This window comes from Taudactylus pleione, unplaced genomic scaffold (genome assembly GCF_031769625.1).
Source record: "Taudactylus pleione unplaced genomic scaffold, aTauple2 ptg000758l, whole genome shotgun sequence".
In the NCBI taxonomy this organism is placed as follows: Eukaryota; Metazoa; Chordata; class Amphibia; order Anura; family Myobatrachidae; genus Taudactylus; species Taudactylus pleione.
In genome coordinates, this window is record NW_028285160.1 from 2,808,147 (window position 1) to 2,821,085 (window position 12,939).

At 43.6% G+C, this 12,939-nt stretch overlaps 1 protein-coding gene across 1 annotated transcript in view; it reads right to left on the minus strand.

Moving 5' to 3' along the window:
- The window catches only part of LOC148476986 (ATP-dependent translocase ABCB1-like), a 248,609-nt gene that overhangs the window by 213,227 nt on the left and 22,443 nt on the right, over nucleotides 1-12,939 (minus strand). Inside the window, exons 2-3 of the mRNA XM_088457386.1 lie at nucleotides 11,435-11,573; nucleotides 5,858-5,912 (exon numbers count right to left, since the gene is read on the minus strand). Of these exons, the coding sequence (XP_088313512.1) occupies nucleotides 5,858-5,912; nucleotides 11,435-11,573 (194 nt within the window). The remainder of the gene's footprint in view (nucleotides 1-5,857; nucleotides 5,913-11,434; nucleotides 11,574-12,939) is intronic.

A 12,939-nucleotide genomic window follows, 5' to 3' on the forward strand; every position in this document is an offset into this window, starting at 1 on the left:
TCACTTTTGGCCTCTTAAAAAGTGGGAGGCACATATAGAAACCGTTGTAATTCCTACACCGTTCACCTGATTTGGATGTAATTACCCTCAAATTAAATCTGAAAGTGTGCAGTTAAAGCACATCTTGTTTGTTTCATTTCAAAGCCATTGTGGTGGTGAATAGAGGCCATAATATGAAAATTCTGTCAATGTCCCAATATTTATGCACCTGACTGTATGTTTTGTTCCCCGAACCACTTAGTTATCACTTTTGCCTTATGGCAAGGTGCTCCATCATGCTGGAAAAGGCATTGTTCGTCACCAAACTGTTCTTTGATGGTTGGGAGAAGTTGCCCTTGGAGGATGTTTTGGTACCATTCTTTATTCATGGCTGTGTTCTTAGCCAAGGGAGTGTGCTCACTCACAATTTTGCCTGAGAAGCAACCCCACACATGAATGGTCTCAGGATGCTTTACTGTTGGCATGACACAGGCAAGATGGAAGCTCTCACCTTTCCTTCTCTGGATAAGTGTTTTTCCAGATGCCTCAAACAATCTGAAAGTGGATTCATCAGAGAAAATAACTTTACCCCAGTCCTCAGCAGTCCAATCCCTGTACCTTTTGCAGAATATCAGTCTGTCCCTGATGTTTTTCCTGGAGAGAAGTGGCTTCTTTGCTGCCCTTCTTGACACCAACCCATCTTCCAAAAGTCTTCGTCCTGTGTCATGCTAATAGTATTCATGTTGCTTCTCAGACCATTCATGTTGCTTCTTAGCCAAGGGAGTGGGCTCACCTACAATTTTGCCTAAGAACATGCATAAAGAATGGTACCAAAACATCCTCCAAGAGCAACTTCTCCCAACCATCCAAGAACAGTTTGGTGACAAACAATGCCTTTTCCAGCATGATGGACCATCTTTCCATAAGGCAAAAGGGAATGTTGGGTCCATGGCCAGGAAACTCCCCAGACCTTCATCCCATTGAGAACTTGTGGTCAATCCTCAAGAGGCGGGTGGACAAACAAAAACCCGCAAATTCTGAAAAAATCCAAGCATTGATTAGGCAAGAATGGGTGGTCATCAGTCAGTATGTGGCCCAGAAGTTGATTGACAGCATGCCAGGGTGAATTGCAGAGGTTTTGAAAAAGAAGGGTCAAAACTGCTAATATTGACTCTTTGCATAAACTTAATGTAATTGTCAATAAAAACCTTTGACACTTATGAAATGCTTGTAATTTTGTTTCAGTGTACCATAGTAACATCTGACAAAAAGCTCTAAAAACACCGAAGCAGCAAACTTTGTGAAAACCAATACGTGTGTCATTCTCAAAACCTTTGGCCATGGCTGTAGGGGGGAGTTCAGCTATTTGTTTTTATGATACAGGACAATGAGATTTGGTCAGGGCAATGGGTGTAGCTGGTTTGAGGATAGTCAGTTTTTTTGTGGTTGCAGGTCTTGCTTTAGTTAGTTTGGGGGAAGTAAGTTACTTTCGGGTGGTGGGCCATGGTTCTTTGAACCAGGATTTGGCGGAAAGCAGTGCTCATTGGCGTCCTCTTGTAGTGCAATATCAGTTGGCTGGCACACCCCCTTTGAGAGCGGCTGGATGGTCTCTGCCTCAGGGGAAGACCTGGTCTTCATCTCAGGGAGGGATTAATGAATTAAGGGGGAGTGGTACTACATGGGCAAATGCACACACACATATGTGTGTGTGTATATATATATATACACATATATACAGTAGATATGCACACACATATATACATACATATGTCACACATACATTAAACACACATACATATATACATTACACACACACCCTTACACACACCCTTACCTGGCAGGCTGACACCATGTCATTGGGCTCCTCCCGCTAATGTGAAACTGCCGTGATTTGTGGGTCAATATGGAGGGGCGGAGCCAAATCATGCAATTCTCATGGAATTACCTCCCAAGTGACCCGCAAATTGCTGCATTTTGCCGTGAGGAGGCTGGGCTTAAGAGCATGATGCCTGCTCTCGAGTCTGTCTGGGGGGGTTTCTGTGTACTCAGAACCCCCCCTGTGTGCGCTACTGTGCTAATTTTACTCCAAATCCTAATTATCACATATCTTTAGTAAGTAGATCGCATTTCCCATAATTGTAATGGGAAATGTGATCTGGCCAGAGTTACTAAAAATAAAATGTAAAACAATACCAGGGGAAACCCTGTAATAATAACGCCACCTGGAGATGGCGTTATCCAGGGTTTCCTCGGGTTCCCTGACTCCTGCTCTGCTCTAACAGGCAGAGCAGAACTGGGAGCTGGGCCCCAGTGATCGGCTGTGTGGTCTAAACAGACCACAAGCTGATCACTGCAAAAAAAAAATTGTAATAAAAAAAAAAAACACAACTCTTACCTGCATCCATGGTGATCGAAGCTCAGTGATGTCCTCTGGGGCTCTGGTCAGCTGATCCCCCAGCTCCTGCGCTGTGACCCTAGTCAGCTGCTGCATAGAACAGCTGACCAGGATCACAGTGCAGGCCGGGAAACCAGCTGACCGGAGCCCCAGAAGACATCACCGGAACACCGATAATCGGAGGTAAGTGGGTTAGGTGAGCTGGTTGGCGCATGAACGGGCACCTTCCCCCTGTGTGTTTTGCGGAAAATACAGTGAAAAGACTGCGGAGGGGATTTGCAGGGACAGACTTTATCGCAAGCTCTGTCCCTGCAAGGGATTTTTGATAAATCCCTATAATATTTTTTACATTTGCAATACAAACTTAGGCAAAAATATCACACTACAACCACATTTTAAAGACGGGTTTTAGTAAATAGGGCCCATAAACTTAGTAAATGATGTATAATATAGAGAAGAAATCCACAATATTTTAGAAACAAAAACAATGAATAAAAATGGCATGCAAAGATAATATGCAATTTCTGGTGTTAAATCATTTACAAAACGAAAGGAAAATTGGTCAATCCCACACTCTGACTTCTGGAAGTACCTACAGGTTCGCCACTTTTTGACTTCCGCAGATAGACTTAAAATTTGTAAAAGAGACCTTACCCCCTTTGAGAGACTTTGCATCTCACCAACTTCTCCCTCCCACCCACACAATTTCTGCCATATACCAGATTCTCTTAACCAACCCTTCCTCTTTTATCCCTCCTTGGGCTAAAAACTGTGAACTAGATTTGGGTATTTCCCTTACGGAACAAGAGTGGCAGACTATATTTCTTAAAACTCACTGTAGCTCAATCTGCGCGACTATCAAGGAAACCCAATATAAGATTTTAATGAGATGGTACAGACACCCTACTTCATGCCATGTTCCCAACCAAATCTGACTCCTGTTGGAGATGTCTCAAAGCTCCAGGATCACTACAGCATATATGGTGGGATTGCCCTCAGCTATCTAAATTTTGGTTAGAGGTTATCTCCATTTTATAACAAATTTTAGGCACCCCTGTCCCTAGAGATCTGGCATTCTGGCTACTTAACCACTCACATATCTCACTAGGATATTACAAAAAGTCCTTGCTGCGCCATTTGAGTAATGCAGCAAGAGCAGTCATTCCGATTTATTGGAATTCCTGCAACCCCCCCACCCGTAAAGATTGGTTCCAAAGAATTGACCAATATATGTCCATGGAACACCTTTTGGTCTTTTCTACCAATAGGCCTTCTAATTTCGCTAATACTTGGTTTTTTTGGCTAGAATATAAGTCCTCAACGGAATTTAAAAACTATATGTCTTCCAATGTTTCAACCATTTAATATAATATGACTGGTTTGTCTTTGGCTAAAGATTATATGCTAATACAAGAAGACCCTTCCCTGTCTGATATTCCTTTTGTTTTCTTTTTCTTTATTCTGTTTTCTTGTATAATGTTTCTTATATATATATTTGAAATTTGGATTCCAATATGTATAGATTTTGATATGGATATGTTGGTGTTTTTTTTTCTGCATCTGTATGTCTCTACGTTTTCTTTTTGGAACCCTTAATAAAAATATATTGCATAATATGCAGTTTCTATGAAATAGAAAAGAAACATATCGACAGGCACCACGTTGACATGTTCACAATGTCGATATCTGAAATATTGACATTCCCAGAATGCTAATGGTTAAGGTTAGATGCCCCCAGGAAGGTTAGGGTTAGGCTGTGTGGGGGAAGGGGGTGAGGTCAGGCTTGGGCACTGGGGGGAGGGTTAGGAATAGAGCAGGTTCTACATTATACTGTACATCCCACTTTTTGGGAAAAATAAATAGGAGCAAAATTCCTGTGTGACTTTTTTTAGGATCCTCAAAAGGACAGTCATGTTTTCTGGTAATATAATAGGTGACAAATATAACAAGTTATGGGCTCTATTTACTACAGTCTGCATTTGTAATGCAGATTGTAGTGTGATATTATCAAATTAATTCGCATTGCGAATTCAGGCAATATCACAGGGATTTACTACAAATCTCTTGCAGGGACAGAGCTTGCGATAAAGCTCTGTCCCTGCTAATCCCCTCCGCATTCTAGTCACGATATTTTCGCAAATAAAATGCCGTGACTAGTGCCCCACGCATGCGCCGACCGGCCGCCGCTGCTACCCCCCCCAGCGCTAAGCCCCACCCTGTCATTAAGCCCTGCCCCGCGCAATCGCGGACCCCCTTCCCTTAATAGCACTTACCTGCAGTCATCGGTGCTCCGGTGATGTCTTCCATGCCTCTGGGCACCTAATATCTTATACTGCACTGGGACCCGATCACCTGATTACCAGGCCGCAGTGCAGTATGGGAGACCAGCTGACCGGAGGGGAGTCATCACCGGAGCCCCGACCACCGTTCCCTGGAGTCAGGTAAGTGAATTTTTTTTTTGACTATTTTTTATTTTTTTTGTTAGCAGAGATCAGCTTGCGGTCTGTTTAGACCACACAGCTGATCACTGGGACCAGCTCCGGGCTCTGCTCTGCCTTTTAGAGCAGAGTAGGAGTCCGGTAACCGGGGGAGATTCTGGATAACGCCACCTCCAGGTGGCGTTATTATCACAGGGCTTTCCCCGGTATTTTTTTACAATTTATTTTTAGTAACTTTGGTCGGATCACATTTCCCATTACAATTATGGGAAATGCGATCTGTTTACTAAAAATAAGTGATACTTAAGGGTTGGAGTCGAATTTTACGAATTCTACTCCAATTGCCCTGTAATAACTATAGGTGATACTAAAATAATGTGAAAAGGGTGTGAAAACACCCTTTTTCACTTTATTTTAGTAAAATAATGTTAATAAATAGAGCCCTTTGTGTGGAACAAAGGGCCTGAATCAGCAAGGAACGCATGGATGCAGACGCACTCAATCGGCCAATGTTCGCAGTCTGTGCATGTGTCTGGGTCACAGTGTGTGTCCGCGAACCACTCACTGCATCCGAAAAAGCGAGCGCAGTGAATACGCAGACCTAGGAAAAAGTGATTGACAGGAAGTGCTGTTTGTGGGTGGATACGGGGAGTGGTCAGCCAAACGCAGGCGTGCCATTGCGTTCGCACCCCGTTACAGGGGCGTGCATAAATTAGCCTCTGAGATGCCGGATGCAGCCTGGTATCCCTCTGCGTGCAGGAAGTCTCTCACCTCCTGCGGCAGGGTCAGGTCTACCTTTAGTCTGCGTGCTGCTCTGATGTTGCCGATGTTTTCTCAGCCTTGCGCATCAGTACTGACGTTAGTGGAGGGTAAAAGGGGCGGCATTATGTAGTGCTGGGCGTCTGTATCCTTTTGCTGCGATTGCCGCGCGTATGCATTCATTAGCATATTCTTGCAGCTGCTGGATACGTGCGTCTGCATCCCTGCGTTCCTTGCTGAATCAGGCCCAAAGAACAATGGGTTAGAACAATATGTCATTACCTACCAGGAAATGTCAGTTTCTATAGTAGAGATGATACAATCAGAACCATTTCTTGATGCTGCAAGAAAAAAAAAGCATCTTATGCAGCTATATTAGAATTTCTAACAAATTCACAACAAAATTAATTTCTAAAATCAATTTAGTTTTAAACAACATAATATAAGTATTTTGTAGTGTGTTTATTGTGAAATATTTGCTGTCTCAAAATTATTTATTTTTGATTCTATAACAATACATTTATTTTCATATAAATGAATCAAAAATATTCAGTCCTAATAAAGCTGGAATGTAAATAAAAAAATGGTGCTGAACAGACACAGGGGCCCATTTATCAAAGTGAATTTGAGGTAAATTCCCCCGAAAACAGGTGTTTACCTCAAATACTAAGTATCCCCCGGATGTATGGAGGAGGGACCGCAGCAGCTATCTCCGATACCTGCTGCGATCCCTCCATTGCCGCCGGCAGCCGCCTCCCCCATAGGTTTCTATGGGGGATGCGATGCTGCAAAATGTATCAATATCGGGAATGCGAAGCATTCCCGATATTGGCCCCAGCAGCCAATGCTATCTGAAGACAACGTTAGCCGCTGTAATCTATGGGGACTTACCGTATATCAGCCGGCGGAGGGATCTGTCAGATCCCTCCGCCGGCAATGGGCGCCGCTCATGTGCAGTCCGCGGGACTGCGCATGCGCAGAAGCCCTGACTGCCCTCCGGAGACATCGCAGGGACGGGCTCTTTTCGGAGCCCATCTCCCTGAATGTCCCGGATAATACATCCGGCAGATAGGATCGCATTTTGCAATGCGATCAGGGGTGGTACTGCATGCCCTGATCGCAGTGCAAAATGCGATCATTAATAAATGGGCCCCACAGGGAGATGTATCAAGCCTTTGAGAAGACATTGCCAAATGCAACCAATCAGCTTCTGTCATTTCATAGACTGTGCTAGATAAATGACAGAAGCTGATTGGTTGATTTGAGCTACTTCCCCACTTTTTTTTCTCAGTTGGGGAGATGTATCAAACCTTGGAGAGAAATGAAGTGAAGAGAGATAAAGTGCCAACTGTTGATATGTGTGTTATTTGGTGCAAAATTACAGATACACTAAACAGTCCAGGTGCTTAGCCAGGTGTCAGGTCTATTGAAGTGTAGTAGTTACTGGTACAGCCGTACTCACAGTTACATTCTTGCTAATCTGGTTTGAGCGGAACATATAGCTGCTGATGATGTATGAAGGTAACTTTGCAGGGATACGCAGAACATACAGTAGATATATATATAAGATAATGTGGCAGTGTCCCATTGTGACGCTCATACACAGTGATGAGATGGTACCGCACATGTGCAGAAGACCAAACGGTGACTATCTTGGTAAAGTAGAAAGTAAGGAGCATTCAAGGAGGTAGCACGTAGTGCACTCCATATTTCAACAGCAACCAATCAGCTTCTAACTGTCATTTTTACAACACAAGAGGAGATGTAAGAAGAGGTGGTAAGTGTCAAATGCGCTATAACAATTCTATTTGACACAACAAACCTCGGTATGTATGAAAGCAGATAACATAGAGAAAATTATTTCTCTACATTACCTGCAAACATCTAAAGATTTCGATGTTCCCATACTATTATATGGAGATGTTAAATCATTCAGATGTTATAAAAAAAAACCCAATAAGCACAGTTTTGTGGCTTATCGTTTTATCGCATTTCAGCAGAATTACCTTCCAGTATGTGCTGCGCACGAGACCTTGCAATGTGGGGCCGGCCGGAAAGTACGACACAGCACATAAGCACTAGGCTGATGCGCTGTGGGTCTTGCGCGGATCGCAGGAGGGGGGAGTTTTCTTTCCCCCCTCTTTGTGTTTTGGTGTTATTGCTTCTTGCTTTGCCATGATAACAGACAGACCAGGAAGAGCTATAGCGGCAGGATAAGTGATCCTATAGTACACCTGCCCCACAGTCTGCAAAATGGCAGTTAGAAACTGATTGGTTGGTACTTTATCTATCATCATTTTATCTCTCCCCATGTCCTGATAAATCTCCCCGAAAGAGAGTGAGAGAGAGAGTGTGTACAATTACTTCTAGTAGTTATTCTATGTGTATACTATAATTAATACAAGCTTGCCGGCATTCTGGCTGCCCCCTCCGGGAGGGAGCAGCCAGGTCGGCATAGCAGGGGGTGTGGCTGGCATAGGGGGGTGCGGCCAGACATATTACCTGACATTTGCAGGCGGAGCGGGGGGGGGGGGTTGGGGCGTGGTCACATGATTACGTATTTTTGGCCCCACCCCCGCAACACAATGCCGAGATTACTGACATTGGGTCGCCGGGAGGCTTGCCTGCCTTTCCGGGGGGCCGGGAGTGATTTAATAACAGTATGAATTAATAACAGGTATTAAATAGCAGAAGAGGGTGCCTTATTTACTTGGATGGCAGGCAACTTTTAGCATGGGGAAAGTAGAACTAAGCGGCACATATTAGGATAACAGCAGCTAAATGTTTATAGTAATAGTTATTTGAGAAGCAATAGAAAGATAACTAACCATAATAAGTATGTTCTCTTATACTATTGTTATTGTTATTCTCAGGAGCATGACAAGACATTTGTTGGTCCATTAGCAAGATGTTGAAAGAGCTCCATATACATGGAAATTACTCACCTCCTCTGGCTTACTGTAGCTCCCTGTACAGATCAGTTTGTGGCTGTTGCTATAGTAACCAATAGGAAGCAACAAACAATAGCCTAATCACTGAAGGGAGCATCAGTAAGACACAAGGGAGGTAAGTACTTGAACTAGTTTGCAGTCTCACTACTGGGCTTTGGAAGGGAAGGTAGCTGTCTGCAGGACGCATGGCATCTACACTTGCAACTGAAGAGGCGTAACTGCGCTGTAAAATAGCGTTCTCAGGTAAGCAAGGGTGTGGTTATGTTCTCATGTCGACATGCATTGGGTCGACATGAGGATGTGGAAATGGGCGAATTATCAACATACTTACCTTGTCAACAGTGACCATGTCCAACATCCATCATGTCTACACTGATGACATGTCAACATGATAGAATGTCGACCTAACGTTCCTGGTGGCCCAGCGGTTACTTACCTGGTCCCGGCGGCAGCTGCTCCTACAGAATCTTCTTCCAGTGTCTTCTAGGTACTGGCGGTCATGTGCCCCAGTTCCGGCGGTGTAATGTGATGTGCCAGCATTCCGGTAGGTATACCCGCTCTATCCCTAACCCTCCCCCTAGTGCCCAAGCCTAACCTTAACCTTCCCTGTGGCCTAACCCTTCTGGGAATGTCAATATTTAAAATGTTGATATTGTGTACATGTCAACCTGATGCCTGTCGATATGTTGAACCATGTTGACAATTCTAGTGTTGCCATTGTAATGGCGACTTTGTGAATGTCAACATGGTAAATGTCAACCATGTGGCTAGATACTGTAATAAATGTTCAGCAAGGGCATGTTAAAGAACTGCTGAACCCCTGCTACCATATTATCCACCTCTGGAAATTACTACTATCTCTCTCCTAAAGTGAATGAAATCCAGCATACAGCTACACAATCTTATTTGTGTTATACAGGCAATGGAAAGCCTACATAAGTCAGAGACTATAGTGACAGATTTGCAAGGACATCAGATTGCCTTTTGCTTAAGTATCTTATCACAAGAGCCATAATAAATAAGTTATTTTAATTACTAGTAGAATTAATTTATTTCTTTTATAAATCTAATGTATAATTATTGGAAGCAGAGTTATGATCTCCATTGGAAGAGAGGCTTCGGAGCAATCAGTTTAACAAAACTGGCCAATAATATCATAGATATAAACCTGGAATTGGTGCTGTATACAGTGACTGTTCACTTCTGAAGTAACAGTGAAGGCATAGCATCAACCTGAACATCTCATAACTAGCAGCCATCCTTTGTAAAAACAAGTTTCTGCTAGGGAAGAAGAGGTAGTTACTCCTTTGGCCTCCCCATCTAGACCTACCTTGCTGTACGAGTTTTTGCAGGTTACACAAGGGCAAATTGGTTACAGATGTATCCTCCTACACTATTGCTGCAAATTGCCCTTTTTTGGCGTGCCAGGTCCCGTGCAACTCGGCTTGCGAGCAATATACAAGGGTCGCGTATCAAATGAATCAGTGCAGTCTCATGAAGCAGTTTGTCTCATCCGATTTCGGATGAAAACGGCACTGAGCGCACGCCGAGCCACACAGGACTTGGCGGCCCACTCACGTCAGACGTCTCGTGCTGCATGGAGTATTGAGGCTAGGCGTATGAGGACACATCTGTAAGTACTACTTTCTACCTTATGTTCTATTTCAGTGCTTCTCAACCCTCAAGTTTTCCTAACAGGTCATGTTTTCATAATTTTTATTTGTGAAAGCAGGTGGGATATTACTGACCCAGCAACATGGATTAATTCACCTGAGCATGATTAAAGAAATCCTAAAACCATGACCTGTTGGTGGTACTTGTGGACTGCAGTTGAGAAGCCCTGCTATACTTCATAACCCATTTGAAAGCTTAATTTTCTAAGGAAAATGTATATTTTTTCCTTGTGCTCAGATGTTTTATATCTACTTAATTCCAGTGTTATTGTTTGGTAATATCATGTGTGTGTTTTGGTACCATATCTATCCTCTCATATGTGATAACAATGGGCCTGATTCAGCTTTGGGAATAGAGTGAGAAATAGCACTTAACTGTGAACCTGGACAAACAGGGCTCACTGCCCTGTTATGTTAGTGTATTACTGACTAATGGCCGGCCCCTGTGTAAAGTCCAAGCGGAGGCCGCGGCACTTGTAAAGGCAGCCGCAACCACCGCTATGTCCAGGCACACAGTGTATTACTTTAATGGTCTGGCTGCCCCTGTAATGTCTGAGCGGCGGACGAGACACTAATAAAGCCGGCCGTGGCCGTCAGGCTTTGTCAGGGACAGGCAGTGTGATTGCAGCGTCAGTGCTGCACACTGTCTGCCCGCATGTAGGGTAAATACTGGCTGCTTCTGCATGTAGACCACAAATAATGCACAGCTTTATTAATACTCTACAATTTAGATGTCAATTTTGACACCTCCCTCCCAAATCTAAATCTCTCTGCACATTTTAAATCTGCCCCACCTGCAGTGCAGCATGGTGTTACCCAGGGCCGTAGCTAGGGTAGTGCGGACGGTGCCAACGCACAGGGCACCACAGGTCAGGGGGCACTGTTTGGGCCTGTCATATTTCTGTTTATTATCATTCTTGCTTGTAGCTTCCTCTTATTTCATCCCCAGCATCTCCTGGCCGCACCTATCTCTTCCCTGGCCCTTCCCCATGAAGCCATGGCCCTTTTTTGGGTGCATTATGTCCCTTTGAAAAATGAGGGGGGCGCCAATGCTCTTTCTGGCACAGGGCACCAAAAAGTCTAGTTACGGCTCTGGTGTTACCAAGATGATCAGTTGAGTGAGATATCTCACTCTATTTCCAAAGCTGAATCAGGCCCTATGGCCATTAGGAGGCACTATTCTATTGAAGTCTCTCAAAAACATATTATTCTAAAGGGATTATTCTGAAGGATATTTACCATTTGTTCCAGTTTTCATAAAGGTGTCTGTCATTTCTCCAAATAAATTGATGAGGAGTGTCTGCCCTGTGCCGCTGGCAGCAGCACAAAGAAGTCCAATTATCATAAGGACGATATCCAAAGCATCTGCATAACGCCACTAGAAACACAAATGAAAGGAACACATGACACGTATCCACAACTGGAGATTAGTGCATGATGCACACTTGCTTGTTGGTTACAGACAATATATATATATATATATATATATCAATGCAAAAAGATCATGTTCTATCAAGGAATATTCTATTATTGCGTACCATATAATAGCAATGTGTATTGCTATAAGAAGTGGTTGCAACTTGCAAAGATTATTATTTTTCTAAAATTATATCACTATACCATAGAAAGGCAGTGTCTGGCAGTGTCGGACTGGCCCACAAGGGTACAGAGGAAATCCCTGGTGGGCCCCACAGCCTGGGGGCCCACCCCCCTTTTCAGGTTCCAGACTGTGCACTCAAATTATACTTTGTTACTCGATTAGAGGGTCAGTTACCTGGTAGAGCAGGTTCACTAATGAACATGGGTGCTTGGTTCGATTCTACAGAAACTACAAGATTCACCCACCTGCCGATCAAAGTTCATGGTCACGATACACCCCTGTACCCTCCTCTTGTTGGCTGTGGGCATTAACATATTAAATAACGTTCCTGTCAGTGTATGGAATAGCACTGTACCTCTGCATTCATTCACTAACCAACAATTAAGTCATCCCAATGGTAAGTGTTTAGATACGTAGTTCTCATTGAGTAGACACTGGCTGGTAAGTATCAGGATCCCCTATCATATGTACAATGCATTGTTTATATAGACAGGATCACCATCACGTGCTTAAATATTACAGTATATATATGTTACATTTACATAAAATCAGTTGTGGATCTACATTTTTGGGGCCCTGAAGCTTGAACTGTTATGGGGGCCCCTTTGCAATCAGCATCAATAGGGCAACATCCAACGGGCCTTGCTGCCATTGCAAGTACCTTGAGGCCCAAATGACGGAGATGTAGAAACTCCCCCATAGAGTGAGAGACTGTAGATAGATAGATAGATAGATAGATGTAGAAATCCCCCAGAGAGAGAGAAAGACTGTAGATCGATAGATAGATGTAGAAATCCCCCAGAGAGAGAGACTGTAGATAGATGTAGAAAAGTCCCAGAGAGTGAGACACTGTAGATAGAAGAAGAAACACCCCAGAGAGAGAGACTGTAGATAGATAGAGAAACCCACCAGAGAGAGACACTGTAGATAGATGTAGAAACACCCCAGAGAGAGAGACTGTAGATAGATAGAGAAACCCACCAGAGAGAGACACTGTAGATAGATGTAGAAACACCCCAGAGAGAGAGACACTGTAGATAGATAAAAAAAAAAAACCCAGAGAGAGAGAGAGAGAGAGACTGTAGATAGATAGAGAAACCCACCAGAGAGAAACACTGTAGATAGATGTAGAAACACCCCAGAG